At 36.6% G+C, this 15,873-nt stretch overlaps 1 protein-coding gene across 2 annotated transcripts in view; it reads right to left on the minus strand.

Moving 5' to 3' along the window:
• Positions 1-15,873, minus strand: part of UNC13C (unc-13 homolog C) — a 564,880-nt gene that overhangs the window by 364,199 nt on the left and 184,808 nt on the right. For both annotated transcript variants that reach the window (XM_064570458.1, XM_045900049.2), the window contains one exon: positions 307-385. In XM_064570458.1, coding sequence (XP_064426528.1) covers positions 307-385 — 79 coding nt within the window. The remainder of the gene's footprint in view (positions 1-306; positions 386-15,873) is intronic.

Raw genomic sequence — 15,873 nt, forward strand, 5'->3', positions numbered from 1 at the left:
TCTGTCTGGCTCCGTAGGTAGAGCATGCAACTCTTGATCTTGGGGTCATAAGTTCAAGCCCCACATGGGGGGGGGGGGGGGAGAAGGAAAGCTTAAAAAAAAAAAAAGCTGTCAAAGGATTAGAGTTCTTTCATCACCTAAAAGATTTTAAAGAAATGATAAATGCAATACTTGGTAGAATCCAGCATCTTATATATTTTATTCTATGAAATACAGGCAAGGCACTTAATGAGAAGGCCAAAATGACAGCTAATGAAAAAAACAGGGACACATGCAATCAAAGAGAATTCAACAGGAGTGGCTTACCACATCTCGTACAATAGGCAAAGTTTTTCTCCTGCGGAGATCTGGCATACTGTCAATGCCATAAAGTCCTCGCCCAGCCCTGAAAGGAAAAACAGGAATGATTTCAATGGGAACCGGACTTCCTTTAAGGAAAAAAATCCCCTGTTCATGGTAAAAAGGCTGTGAAAAAAGATGAAATGTATACCATGCTTTTCAACTGGTTCACAAAACAAGAACGATCCAAGCCTCTAAGACTTCACCCAGGGAGAAGGAGAAAGAGTCTAGCTACCAAAGTGATCACTTGTATTCTTGGATAGTTCTATATACATTGAAACTTTAAAATATGCCTGGCTTGATTTGACACACAGTTTTTCTGTCAATATCACAGAGAAGATTAAAAAAAAAATTGTTAGTTATATGAAACTTTGTGTCTCCAGGAAGAAATAGAATCAAACCATGGTCAGTGTAAGGTGTAAGTTTGGTCCTCAATGGTAAAACAATTACCTGTATTTGTAAAACTATCATTCTTTTTTAATGTGTTACATCTTCACAGATTAAACCCCAAAGTGGTATCTCAAAGAGCCATAGCTGCATGTAAAATATTTGTGATAACCCTTATACCAGAATTTTCACTTACCTGAATCATATCCCATGGAAAAATGCCAACAAGAGATTAAATTAATTTGTTGTACAAGAATATTCACTGTGACATTTCTTTTTATAATAGCAATAAAAGTTGGGTAACCTAAGTATTTATTGAATGAATTATATTAATCAATGAGAAGGACATAATAAAGTGAATGAGTTAAATATATATGTGTATAAATGAAAAATACTCACAGTATGTTAAGTGAAAAAAGCAAGTTTGCATATTAGTAAGTTTAATATTATACCATGTTTTTGTGTTTATACATGTACAGAAAATATCTAGAAAGATATTCATTAAATTGATAACTAGAGTTACGTTTGCCGAGTGATACTGGGTGGAAGAAAAAGGGAAGATTCTCGCTATGTTATAAATTTGGTAACAGTCAATGTTTTTCTACTAAGCATTGCCAGTTTTGCAATTTAAAATAATCTTAAAATATATTCATTTTTGTTTATTAAAATGAGTTTAATACATTGAATTTGATTTTTGCTGCATCTAAGCTAGTAATTTTATACAACCAAAAATGTGTTCAAGTCACTGATGACAGCTTTGCCTATGCTCACTTGACCTACAGAACTCCTGCTTAACTCTAGCTTAAAGTCAACTTTTTTCACCAGGAACACACAATTGAAAGGTCGGGGTATTAGGTAGGCACCTCGGCTACTGGAACAGGCCACAACAGCCGAAAATATGTTATCAGCATCTCACAGTCCAGTTTTTCTCTGATGCAGAGAAAATGCTCCTGCTGCTTCGCTTAATAAAGGGAGAGTTTTGCATTATTGAATTTTTCTTAATAGCCATGGTCTTAACTCTTAATACTTCTAGTTGCATCAATCACTAGCTCAATGATTTTGAATTCATTAAATTATCATACAACTCATGTGAAATAATAGAAGTAAAATATTAATAAGGATAGAATGATAATAAATAGTAATGTTATAACTTGTATGTTTGAAAGTAAAGATCAAATCCAGTAATAAATGTGAAATATTAAAACCACGGCACATGAGTAAGAAGGATGTCAATGTTGAACGAATCATACTTAAGTTTATGAATTTCAACAAAAAGTTATCTTTAGGTTAGATCATAGAACACAGGAAAAGAGTGACAGTGGGGCAGAAATCAAGACAGATGAAAGAAAGAACAGCAAAAGGAGAAACAACAAGAGGGAAGATATATGGGTGGCAATATGTGTGGGGCAGATGACACTTGAGATCCTGTCCACCACTGACTCTACAAGAGTTCATACAGTTTCCATCATTGCCCAGAATAATGCCAACTGACATTCTCTAGGCCAATGACTGTGGTAGTCACAATGACAAATATCAAGATTGAGATCACAAAAAACAATCATTAGCAGTACTCTCTTATCAACTGCAAGAAATGGCAACATCAAGTAGGGGAAAGGGGCAAAGAATTCTTCTTTTCAACACCCATCTTCAGAATGTGAACCAACTACTCCAACAGTGTAACTTCTTGCTTCCCTCCTATTCTCTCTCCATATTCTTCCATTCTCCCTACCAGTTCATGCTTGACTCTGCCACATCCCAAACATCACATTCATGGGAAAAGGGTTATGGAAATGGGTTTCTAGAAGGATCTTTTGAGTTACATTTGCTTCAATATAAGGCTCTGATTCCAAGTGGTTTTTATTTTCTACCCCTTGTGAAGAGACTTAATGACATAAAGTGTAATTAATAAATGTCTTTCCACCACATTACATGGCAGTCATACTAACTAGCTGCCTTCAATTGTTTTGAAATGTTCTGCTAAATAATGTGACTTTAATAACTAAAGAAACACATCCAATTGTTATAATGGTTGATAAAGTGATTTATAAACTACAAAATGTAACATATAGATGGGTGGTGTGTTTTCTTTCTCTCACTAATGACTTCTTTGTTTTCCTTCGGACAGAACTTAATTCAAATTCTTAAGAACACCTAAAATTTTGAGCATATACACACAAATTCAGGAATCAGTTACACACACATTTTCTTGGGTCTTACACTTTATTCCTTTGCTTGTCTCATCAGAACAGAGAAGGCCAAGGACGCAGGCCAAACCTGAGCATTATAGAATAATGAGCCCAAGTTAGAAGACATGGATCCAAAATTTATCTGTCCTGAGTTTGTCATTAATTTCATCAAACCCGTATTTTGTCATTTGTAAAACTGCAATGCAATAAAAGTGTTCGCTTAATCTTTACAGCCTTAAAAATCACATTGTGTTTCCTTATAGTTTTAGCTTTCCATTATTACTACGTATAAACATGTGCTTTCATTTGCTTATTCAGCAATAGCAAAACTTTTATTGCAAATCTGAGTCTTAGAAAAGAAAGGTTTCCCTAATGGCCTTACCTCAAGAGTGGAGAAGCACTTGGTAAATACTATAAAGGTCTATAACAGATGTAAAAAATTTTTGTAATATTTATTGAAAGTGTTCCTAACCAAGTGACATCTGGGAGAGATTAAATTAAAAATGGTGAAGGGGCACCTGGGTGGCTCAGTTGGTTAAGCCACTGCCTTCGGCTCAGGTCATGGTCCCCGGGTCCTGGGATCGATTCCCGCGTCGGGCTCCCTGCTCGGGAGGAAGTATGCTTCTCCCTCTGACCCTCCCCATTCTCATGCTCTGTCTTCTCACTCACTTTCTCTCTCTCAAATAAATAAATAAAATCTTAAAAAAAATAAAAATGGTGAAGACCAGAAGTATCAATATATAAATAAATCATTGACTTTCTAGGCAAGATCAAGTTCAGGGAGATCAGTTAAAATCTAGAAGAAACTAGCTAGGCTCAATGATGAAGAGCTCAGGGAGAGTCATCAAGACAGGCAATAGCAGACAAGAAACTCCAAAACCCCACGTTCCTTATACATATATATACACACATGCACACGTGCATACATTTTTCCTTTTTTAGGAAGATATAAAATATCTATTCCAGTTGGTCTAGAGTTGTTACCATTATTTGGAAATGCTTTCACTGTATTCCAAGACAGTATTATCTTCATATCAGAAACGCTGTATCACTGTATAAAATAGTCCCAATCCTCCCCAAACAGCCCCTCTTCAACTATTTAAGAGTTCTCCCTAAGAAAAATGAATCTTTTATGTTGTAGGCATTACAAATGGGATGAAAACATCAGATCTATGGAAATACCTGGAAAGTAAATCATCACATAAAATTGACACAATGGGGGTGCCTTAGTGGCTCAGTCAGTTAAGCATCTGACTCTTGATCTCAGGGCTGTGAGTTCAAGTCCCATGTTTGGCTCCATGCTGGGCATGGAGCCTATTTAAAATAAATAAATAGGGGCGCCTGGGTGGCTCAGTCAGTTAAACGTCTGCCTTCGGCTCAGGTCATGATCCCAGGGTCCTGGGATCAAGCCCACATCGGGCTCCCTGCTCAGCGGGAAGCCTGCTTCTCCCTCTCCCACTCACCCTGCTTGTGTTCCTGCTCTTGCTGTGTCTCCCTCTGTCAAATAAATAAATAAAATCTTTAAAAAAATAAAAATAAATGATAAAATTTTAAAAATGACAAAAGATAAAATTTCATAAATTGTGATGTCTTCTAATTCATTATTTGTTTTATATTACATAGTTCATATTTTTCATAGTTTTATTTCTTAGTTCTTTGCATAATTAAAAGGAGTTTACTGAGTTTAATAAAATTGGAGATATGAGAGTATATTGCTGTATACTTTGACTCAGATTCAGTTAACCATCTTGTTACAGAACACAATACACATTATCTAAAGGGTATATATTCTGTAACTGTTAAACAATCTGATGTCTAAGGTAGAAGGGGTAAGAGCTGATTTTAATATATATTAATAATTATCTGATAATATACTGAATATATATTGATTGCAAAAGAACTCTGAGAAGGCACCAAGAGTATCATGTAGAAACTATCAAACAGATTTTCCAAAGGTAGTACTTTCTGATTATGGGATAAAGATATGCTGTTTCCGTATGTGGGCGGTTGATGGTTAATTGGCAATATTCATAGACTACCTAATATCCATTAGAAATCAGAAAATTAGTAGACTCTGTTTATATGCAAAGGAGTTGTTAAATTAATTGAAGACTATAAGCCTAAAAAAACCAGATCGCAGTGTTTCTGTTTATTTCTGTGTTTCCAAGACAATTATTGAGCAGGGCTATGTAATTAATCTTTTTTAGCATTATGGAACACTAAGGCAATGTAAAAGATTAATAATGAATCATTCTAAGTCCCTCTCCTGTAATACAGCTGTCTTCTTTCAGACTTTTAAAAAACATTTCTTTGTATTTATTTAGTTACTTAACGGTAAACATACAGTAATTTATTTTGGTTTTGCTTAATGTCATATATTTTACATACATTTTAACAATTTTCCTGATGAACATTATAAACTTTAATTATTCACCTGCACCTTATTAGGATACGTTATTCAGAATATTCTTTTTTCACCTTTTTATTTTTATTATTGTCAACACTGAATGAGTTATTTGTGTCTGCGTAATTGGATAATTCACTCCCCACATCCAATTAATCACCAATTCCTAAAGATTTTTTTATTCTATATTTCATCACAATCAACACACCATCTGTCATAAGATATAGAATTATATATTTATGTGTTAGGGGGAAAATCAAATTAATCTCTGACACTGTGCCTTCTTAGCAAGTAGAATTTAAATTGTGTATTTATTCAAAGGACCCCCTCTTAAACTGACTTCATCTATAGCATAGATGTGTCATATTTTCAATCATTTTTCAATACATGAAAATAAAAATGTAAACAAAATAAATTGTTATTCCTTAAGTTTCTCATTCAGAGTCCAGCTTTTTAGAATTACTCTTCAATACAGAATTGTCAATGTCTTGGTCTTTGTCCAAATTATGGTCTTTTAAGCCATCAAGAGCAATGGTAATGTAGCATTTTATAAAATTGCACTTCATTATTGTTCCTTTTATTCCAAGAAGTGGGCAACTCTGCTGCAGATACTGATGTTGGTAGGCTCTCAATCTCACCGACAGCTTCAAAGGAGATAGACAGGTCTCTTATTCCTCAAATCATCCTAATTTTTCTCTGGACTAAAACATTAAGAAAATGCAATTATCCAGCCCATACCATCAGCAATAACAACAAAATTACAACACTTTCCCAGGACAGTTTTAGCTAAGTTTATAAATGTACAGACAATGAAACTCTTGTAATTGCTGCTTGGTTACCAATGTTTTTAAGATTCCATCGATTGGATGCATCTTGATATTTTATAATGCATAAAAATGTATGTTGTAGAATTGATAAAATATAGTACTTTTGGCATCTCCCTCCTGAACCCCCACACAGATAGTGCTATATTCCAGGCCTTACTATTTTTAGCTCATCTCTTAGATTTTTTTTTTTTGGCCAGCTCATTTTTTTTTTTTTTAATTGCCAACAGTTCTTTTCCAGAATACAAATCTAAAGATATTTTTTTCATATTCAACATCCCTTATTGCTTCCAAGATAGGGAACAAATCCCTTTCCATCCCAGCGAGATACGACCGCCCCTCCCGTCTCCTCTGAGTTCTCCCTCTACGTTCTTCTTCCAGCTGTCCAGGATGCCTCTGTAGACCCCCAGAGACCTCACACTATTCCCTCCCTTGTCTGTTTTCTCCATTATTTCCTCTACTGGTCCTGGCCTCCTTGGTGGCACAGGCTCACACCTCTCTTAAATAAAATTTGAATGTAACTTTTAAGGTACCTCCTCCCCATCTCAATTAACTGCACTTCTCTATGAGCTCACCCTCAGGGATTCACAGTGGGAGGAGCTGGGTAATGAGCAGAGGAGGGGAGGGGAAATCATGACTCCAGGCCTTAGATGGGCTTATCAGCAGCTGTGTGCAGTCAAAGCAAATATTTGTTACTAACAGAGGATAGCATGCTTTTTAGTTGAACTGTAGCAGAAATGTTTTTTTTTTTTAAAGATTTTATTTATTTATTTGAGAGAGAGAATGAGATAGAGAGAGAGAGCACGAGAAGGGGGAGGGTCAGAGGGAGAAGCAGACTCCCCGCCGAGCAGGGAGCCCAATGTGGGACTCGATCCCGGGACTCCAGGATCATGACCTGAGCCGAAGGCAGTGGCTTAACCAACTGAGCCACCCAGGCGCCCAGAAATGCTTTTATTTAAAATTTCAATTCCAGTGTAGTTAACGTACAGTGTTATATTAGTTTCAGGTGTACAATACAGTAATTCGAATTCCATACATTATTCAGTGCTTATTATGATAAATGCACTCTTAATTACCTTCACCTATTTCACCCATCCCCCCCACCCACCTCCTCTCTGGTAACCACAGTTTGTTCTCTATAACTAGGACTCCGGTTGTTTTTGGCTTGTCTCCCCCCGCCCCTTTTATTTTTTCTCTGTTTGTTTAGTTTCTTAAATTCCACCTATTAGTGAGATCATATGGTATCTGTCTTTCTTTGACTGGCTGATTTCACTTATTGTACTCTCTAGCTCCACCCATGTTGTTGCAAATGGTGAGATTTCATTCTTTTTTAGGCCTAGATGATATTCTATTTTGTGTGCGTGGCTGAGTGGCTCAGTTGTTAAGCGTCTGCCTTCGGCTCAGGTCATGGTCCCAGGGTCCTGGGATGGAGCCCCGCATCGGGCTCCCTGCTCGGTGGGAAGTCTGCCTCTTCCTCTCCCACTCCCCCTGCCTGTGTTCCTCTCTCGCTGTCTCTCTGTCAAATAAATAAAATCTTAAAAATAAATAAATAAATAATAAATAAAATAAAAAATTAAGATTCTTATCTTTGAAACAGTACCTGGAAAGAGCAAGACCAAAGCCTGAGGACCAGGGAGAAAGTCAATGACCTCACACTGAAGTGAGTTAGCAGGCAAGGGCTTTGTCACCGGAGGAAGAGCCTTGTTACTAGACAAGTAAATACTTCTTAACCTTTATGATCTCAGTTATCTTATATGGAAAATGGAATAATGACTGTCCCTGTAGCATTTTGGGGAGAATTGAGATAATATATTTAGGTAGGTGATATATTATTGGTAGTAATTAATTTATTATAGACTTGTGTAGGCAGGGACATTATTGAAGTTGATCAAATATATCCTGCCTCACTGCTGCCCTGGGGCAATTTATATTCCTCCAAACTAAAGAATAGATTTGTAGCACAGTTTCTGTAGACAGGAAATTATAGGTAGCTATCTACTTGAAGAATTAAAGAAAAAGAAGGGCAGAAAGCCAAAGTTGTGATTATACTCTACGCTGTACTCTGAGCTCTATTAACTTTCTCTTTGGACTCAGTTTTGGTCTAGACTTCTTTCCTCTGCCAATCTCGTTCTGCTTAGCACCTCAGCTCTGATGATGATGCATGTTGGCTGAGATTATTTCTTGTTTCACGCTTATCTACAATCCTGGTCCCAGCTATTTAGCTTCCTGTCAGACAAGGGTCTCACAGATGCCCCAACCAAGTTCATTTTTTTCCTGTTAATTCTAATCTTTGAAAAACACTGTTTTTATCTTCTCAACTTTATAAGCCTTGTCTCAAAATGGAAATAAAACTCAAAGCATAAAGCTCCTCCTCAGTACTAATTATTCCAGACTCCTCCATATTCTCTTATCTCCTGGATTCTCTTAACTGTGGCCATAAAGTAGAATGTTTGTCTTTATTGGAAATCACATAGAGTCCTCCAGACTACCCTTGATGGACTCTTTGGCAGCAACTATGTTAGACACCCCCACATGCTCTCTGTCCATAAAACCACTGCAGCCATATTTCCTCTTGCCTTGGAGTGATCACGAATTCTTTGGTTGAGCAAGAGAGGAAATAACTGGCTTGAGTTTAGAGGACATGGTTGTATGACAAATATATACAATTTTGTACCCTGGGACAATACTGTTAACATCTGAGAAGGGGAAAATGAGACTTAAACAGGGTACAGAATATTCATATCTTCCATCTCTCGCCCTCTCTGGCATGTATTAATAAAACAGTGAACTGGCATGTTGAATTGCCTGTAATTTTTAAGCGCTTTTTCTTTCACTGGCTTGCTTTCCCTCTTTTGCTCTTTCTCTAATTCAGGCAGTAAATTTGTACACAGAGTGATTCCACTGAAGCAGGCAAGAGGCATGTTTATTCTACTGAGTGCCTGGAACACAGTGGGTATCAATAAATCGTTTTTAAATGTTCTTGAGTATTTCCACAAACCTATCAGCATTTTTAAGCCAAGACATCCATTATAGGAACAATTATTTTCTCTGCAAATATTTTTTTCATGTCTCTTTCTGATTTCACTGTTTTTAATACTATCATTTGGCCAGTCGCAGAGGTTTAAAATCCTAAATAACAGCTAATCCAAGATGTAAGATTCAAGCGACCTAAGAAATGACATGTTCCCACATTCTTGTATTTTAAGGATATTGAAACTGAGCTGCAAAGAATGTAAATGCTTGTATGAGATACCCAGCTGATTGGCAGCAAGCCAGAAATACTCGGGGCTCCAGATCATCACTGCAATCCTTCCTTCTCTGCTTCTAATATCCAAGAGGCATCAAGATTTGTGCATCTTCTTTCTCATCTCTATTTCTCTCCTGTCATCCTCACATCCTCTTCTCAATTGTACCTTCCTTTAGATTTGGATCACCACAATTTGGTCATAAGTCTGATTGTTAGGCTGGGAATTCTTCTCATGGACTTTGTGATGACCAATCTCCCCATCTCCATTCTTTCCCGTCTTCCATTCATCTTGAACAAACTGCTGCTTCCACCTTCCTGTAGTTCGTGCCCATGAGACTAACTTGACCAAAGGATGCTGGAAGAAGACCAGTCTGGCAGTGCTGCTCATGATGGATTAGAGGACGGGTAAAGGAGACAGATGGTCTAAAAAGATTGTTGAAGTAACCCTAGGTTCTTTAATGGGTTCCTTAACGAGGGTCTTGACTGAAGTGGTTTCACCGTTTTCTTTTTCAACCCCTTCATTCTGCTTTATGAACTCTGGTAGAATTCCCAATTCAAACCACTATAATAATTTAAAGTGCAAATGGCCACATTATCAAGGACAGGCTTTTTATTCCACTAAATTACTTTCTCCTTTCCTAGGCATTTGACCTCTTAATGCTCCATAATGCTTTTTAACACTTTAAGCAGGCTCTTTCTTTCAAACCCTTGTTCCTTTGAAACAAGGTTTCAGAAGTGCTGACTACCTCATTATTTAACTTTACATTATTTTTTTAAGCTAATGCCATTTTTAACTTTTTAAAGAGATAAAGGGGATGTGAAGGATTTACTATCCTGGTGTGACATTTTGTACTTCCAGTGATCAAAAATATTTTTTTCATAGCAAAAACAACCAAATGGTCCTAGGTTTTATTACAATGAGCTGCAGAAGTGAAAATGTAAAACGCAGTCCTCAAAATATTCCCCTGAAGGTTTTCTCAATGTTAGGATTGAGGGAACAATGTCAGGTGTTGGGGACTAACTTCTAACAACTGAATTACAGTGTGTACCTTCTAGGGCTCATTTCCTTAACAGATTGTTTATCAAGTGGGCAATATAGCCTTTCCTGGGGCTTGCAATTCCCTGTAACAAAAACCTTTCTTCTTCCATAACATTGTCTGCAGCTAAATTAACCTCATACGTTATGACAGGCTACAGGACAGAAAATAAAAAATTCAGCCCCAAACTTTCTCATAGTTCAGCACCCATTATTGTTGGATAAAATTTTCCATTTAATTAAAATTCATGCTACAAAGGGTCTCAATTTAGAGTGTTAGTTTTTAAACTCCTAAACCATGCTTCTGTGGCTGAAAGCTGTTGCAAATATGACATCGTGTGTATTAATGCTCCTTGTTTTGAAGCTAATTTTCTTAGTAATCTCTCTCTGGAAATTCTCTGCATCCATTTATATATAGTTCTAAGCTAGTGATTCATAAGTTAATGAAAGACCAGCTTCTTAATATGTTTTACTTAAATGCCATTACATAGAATCAAATATCCAATAGCAAAGAAGTTAACATTTATCAAAGCTGAAATCTTAGATTCCTTTTAATTATACTGTTCTTTATACATAGGCTGCATAGTTAATCCTGTGAACTGTTTCACAATCCTTCTCCTATCACTAATGAAAATTAGTAGTCCTTGATGGCAGAGACTAATGTTATTTGGTGTTTGCCCCTCATAGCCCAGGCCCCTCTTATTATTAGACAATATTTTCTGTGTATTTTTTTTTTTTTTTTTTTTTTTTTTACCGTTTCCCTCTACAATGCTAACAGAAACACAAAGCATGACCCAGACTTTAGCTGAGAATAAAGACACATTCAACCTAGGGGTCGAGCTTTGATAGGCAGTACCAAGAAACGCCTTGAAAGCCCACTTACCTCAAAGGATAAAGAATGAAGAAGAAAGAAGAAAACTCATGCTATGTGCATCTTGGGAAGTACCCCAGTCACAGAACAACTGAGTCAAGCCCTGGTTGTATGTTATCCCATGGTTGTCCTGTTATTTTCAGGAATTTGCGGAATTTTTAAAGTAGAATTAAAATCTAATATTAGAAAAACAATAAATATGTACCAGGTACTGTTTTGATGAATCGCCAACTAAGGGGGTAAGTGTTGAAGGGATTCCAATTGAATCAAACAAGCAGGGATAGAATATAATATTGTAATAGCAATTATATTTTTTTAAGGAAATGTTTCTCTGACCACTGATTCCTAGTTCATTACTTCTTTCACTCAGCAATCCTGTCTGTGCTCTGATTCCCTGGATGGATGAACTCAAGTCCTATGACAGGCAGACTTCTGATACCATTGAACTAGAGAACATTTTCATACCTCTGAAAATTTTAAGCACAACTACCAGTTATGCTGGGCAAGTTAAGAAGTGGCTTCTCTTATCTGTCCATCTGCTGCAAATCATTTCTCTGCAACCCATGAAGATACTCAGAGGAGTGACTGCCCAGGGTTGTACAAGTGATCAGAAGCTTACAAAGTTTTTAACTCAACTTCCTGATCTTAAATAACTTTATTGAATAGCCTAGGACCAATTTGACCATGCTACCAACACACTCAATTTATTTTATTTATAATGCACATTATAATTACTTGCCCATCTATCTGACTTTCCCCTACATTATGGAATCCTCAAAGTAGGAACTATATACAATTTATTTTTAATCTCCAGTATTTAGTGTAGGACTTGACATTTATTAGTATTGGTAAACATATTCCTTAGTAAATAAAAGGAAAATTAATGATTGGAAGAACTCCTTTCAGTTATTTTTTAGGCACTCCTTGCAAAGGCAAATAAACATCCACAATTAGAATTTTGAGTAATTAGGAATTTTAAAATTGTTCTAGATTTTTCATCTGCCTTAGGATTTGGAACAAAGATGATCATTCTAACAGGTATGCGTCTCTGAAAATTGAAGAACAAATCAATTCATCATTTGTGTAATCCAAAATGTTGTTCTTACTGTTCTTAACATAGGAACATTTTGCCGACTCAATGCAATCAGGGGTTAAACAGAGAATAAGTATTGTTTGTTCCTAATGAACATGCCTTGCAATTTCAGGTATGGTTACTGGCATTGAAATGGAGCTTGAAACACACACACACAACCAAAAGGTAATTACAGTTGTTTAGACAAACAAACTGAGGGTTCTAGAGGGGAGAGGGGTGGGGGATGGGTTAGCCTGGTGATGGGTATTAAGGAGGGCACGTACTGCACGGAGCACTGGGTGTTATACGCAAACAATGAATCATGGAATGCTACATCAAAAACTAATGATGTAGTGGATGGTAATTAACCTAACATAATAAAAAAAAGACAAATCCATCTATGTTTAGCTTAATGTGTAATCAACTCTGCTAGGAGACCGTCAAACCAGTTTTCTAGAAACATTTTTTTTAAACACAGTATTTAAAACAAACAAACATAAATCTAATTAGAATCGAAGGGAGGGGGAAGGAACCAAACTAGGCAGATTTGGGCGATTTGACTGTGCTGATTGGGAAGCAGAAAGAGGAAAGACCTTGCATATTCTGCTCGACTGCTATGAGGAGCACCTTAGGTGGATAATCAGCAGTTTCTCAATGCATGGTGATATTAGACCTGACTTTTGATAACTGCATGATTGTCTGGATTTGGGCAAGAATCTTCTGGCCATTGGTGTATAAGTATAGTTACTTGAAAACGGGCATGTTTCTGATATGGTCATTAATACAAAAATGATACAAAGATCTACCTGAATTTTTCCTTTGGGTGCACACCTGCCAGGCATTTGTCCACCATGTGGAGCTCTCCTCTGCTCTTTGGCACAGTGATAGCTTAGCTACTTACACCTTATTGTGATTATTTCATCATGGGAAATGAGGAAAAGAGAATACATGTCAAGTTTGTTTATAAAATGCAAGTTCTATGATAACAGAACAAAGGTAGCAACCTTCTACCAGTTACCAAGTGCTAGTCACAGAATATATTAGTTCCTGTTATCCTAAGTTGGTCATTTTGGCTCCCTATGCAAGCTAAAGCATTTAAGCCAATGACATTTAGGACCCCATATAAAATAAATGGGTCATAAGACTAAGCCAGTGAGAAGTAATCAACTGGCTCTTAACTTATAACCTGGGGGTAATGTATGAGGGAAGAACAGAATTTTACCACTGTTCATAACAGTGTTATAGGGGATGGGAGTTAAGGCTGCATCCGGACCTGAGTCCTGCTTGCTTCAAGGCTAGGCAGCTGTCATGCAAACTCATTCCCTTTTATTTTCTCTAGTAAAAGCATCTAAGACTAGTTACATCAAATATGGCATATCCCAAGAAGTCTCACTATCATTACACTTTTTATCCTCTGTCTCTACTAAATAGTAGAGAGAAAACTAATACAAACAGTGGAAGTTGGGGAAACGGGCGTTTGGTACTATTACTTCCATTTTGTCCAATGTAAGTAGTGGTGCACCATAGATAGTCTCATGATTCTGGAGAGCAGATTGTGCACATCTTTCCTGAATTCCATATTCAGAGATGTCACATTCATAGCTTGAAATTGGCCATGAGAGAGTAACTTAGACCAGGAAAATAGGCAAACACTACAAATTAGTTTTGGGGTTTTTTGTTGTTATTTTAATTTTTATTTTATTTATTTATTTTTAAAGATATTATTTATTTATTTGACACAGAGAGAGAATGAGCACAAGCAGGGGGAGTGGCAGGCAGAGGCAGAGGGAAAAGCAGGCTCCCCACAGAGAAGGGGGAGCCCGATGTGGGACTCGATCCCAGGACTCGGGGATCATGACCTGAGCCGAAGGCAGTCGCTTAACCAACTGAGCCACCCAGGCGCCCTTTTGTTGTTATTTTTAATGGAGAGCCAGTTGTAAGACATTTACTAATATATCACTAATCACAACTCTTGCTAATATTCCCAGTAAGAAACTCCTATAATTTGTCACTTCATTACCTGAACTCATCTGTTCCCATTCATCTCTATATTTGGTTGATATGGACCCTTAGTATTTTTATCATCTTTGTACAAATGATTCAGTTCTTAATATCTTCCTCAGAAACTCAACTGAACAGGAAGTCAGTATAGAATACACATAAATAGTCACGTAATTTACAGCAATGGCTTCATGATTGTCTAGCCAAATTAATTCACTTTAACATTTACTGAGCTCCTAATATATATCTAGACTACTAACTGCCATGCAGTGTTGAGAGACAATTCTTCATGGATCTCTTGCTTTTCTGTACACCTTGTGAGTGGAGGCACTAACTTTTGTTCTAGACTAACTCTTCACAGACGTACAAAGAGTACACACAGAGATAGTGTCCTCCTCTGGAATAAAGGACAGATCCATGTGCTGGCCAGTAAAGTAAATATAATGTCTCCCTCTGGGGCAAAATTTGAGCTGGTTTGCTTTTTAGAGATTTAGGTTTCCTGAGCTCAAAAACTGATGCAAATCCACTGTGTACCTTGCATCTTCCCAGGTCCACCTTTACATTGTCCACCTGGGGCCTAACAGACAATGGGAATGGATGCAGACATAAAGCTCATACCACCTGCTGTGTCTTGAGTAACAGCATCCTGTCTCTGACCTAGTGTGGCCTCAAGTCTTCTGCCAGCATCTATGAAAATGTGGTAGGCTATCTTGTCAGCTAGTAAGTAGGGTAAAATATTAGACACTTCACAGTTTCTAAAATGGAGGACATATAATAAGTTTATTCTTGGCCTTGAAGATACATATAAACTTGCTGAGATACGTGATGATGTATGAACACGTGTAATTATAAAGCACTGAACTGCATACAGCCAAAATATATAAAGCTATATGAAGTAGTTTAAAAAGGAAAAGATTTGTCCCATAAATGTTTGAATTTCTCATCATGAAGAAATTTATGATACAGCATTCATTTCATTATAAAAAAATAAGTATTTTATGCCACACAATCCTTATTCATGATATTGTTAGATAAGAGCATTAATCATCTAATTAGTGACAAAACTAATTTAAAGAACCAAGATAGAAATGATTTTCAACAAATCACCGATGTGAAAAATTAACACTTATCCTGCTAGATGAAAAAGAAATAGTTTCGTTTTCCTTGCTTAATAAAATAAACGATATTAAATATTTCATCAATTTGTTGAATATCAACTGTGTGACAGGTAGTACACTAGACTATAAGCATTCATTATAATACAATAACTTGTCAAGTAGAAATTACTCTTTCTATTTTATAGAAGAGGAAACTGTGGTTTAGAGAAGTTAATTTATTCAAAATAAATACAGCTACTGAATAGCAGGAGATTGTTTCAAATACTAGTCAAGTAGTTAGGAAACACTATGTCTTATACCTACTTTTAATAAAACAAACATATTAACATGTGCCAGGCTCTACACACACTCTCTCTGGAGCATTTCGGAGAGTTTATAATTGAAGCAC

This window comes from Mirounga angustirostris, unplaced genomic scaffold (genome assembly GCF_029215605.1).
Source record: "Mirounga angustirostris isolate CCGP_5_RB_7025 unplaced genomic scaffold, mMirAng1.0.hap1 SCAF_9, whole genome shotgun sequence".
Lineage (NCBI taxonomy): Eukaryota > Metazoa > Chordata > Mammalia > Carnivora > Phocidae > Mirounga > Mirounga angustirostris.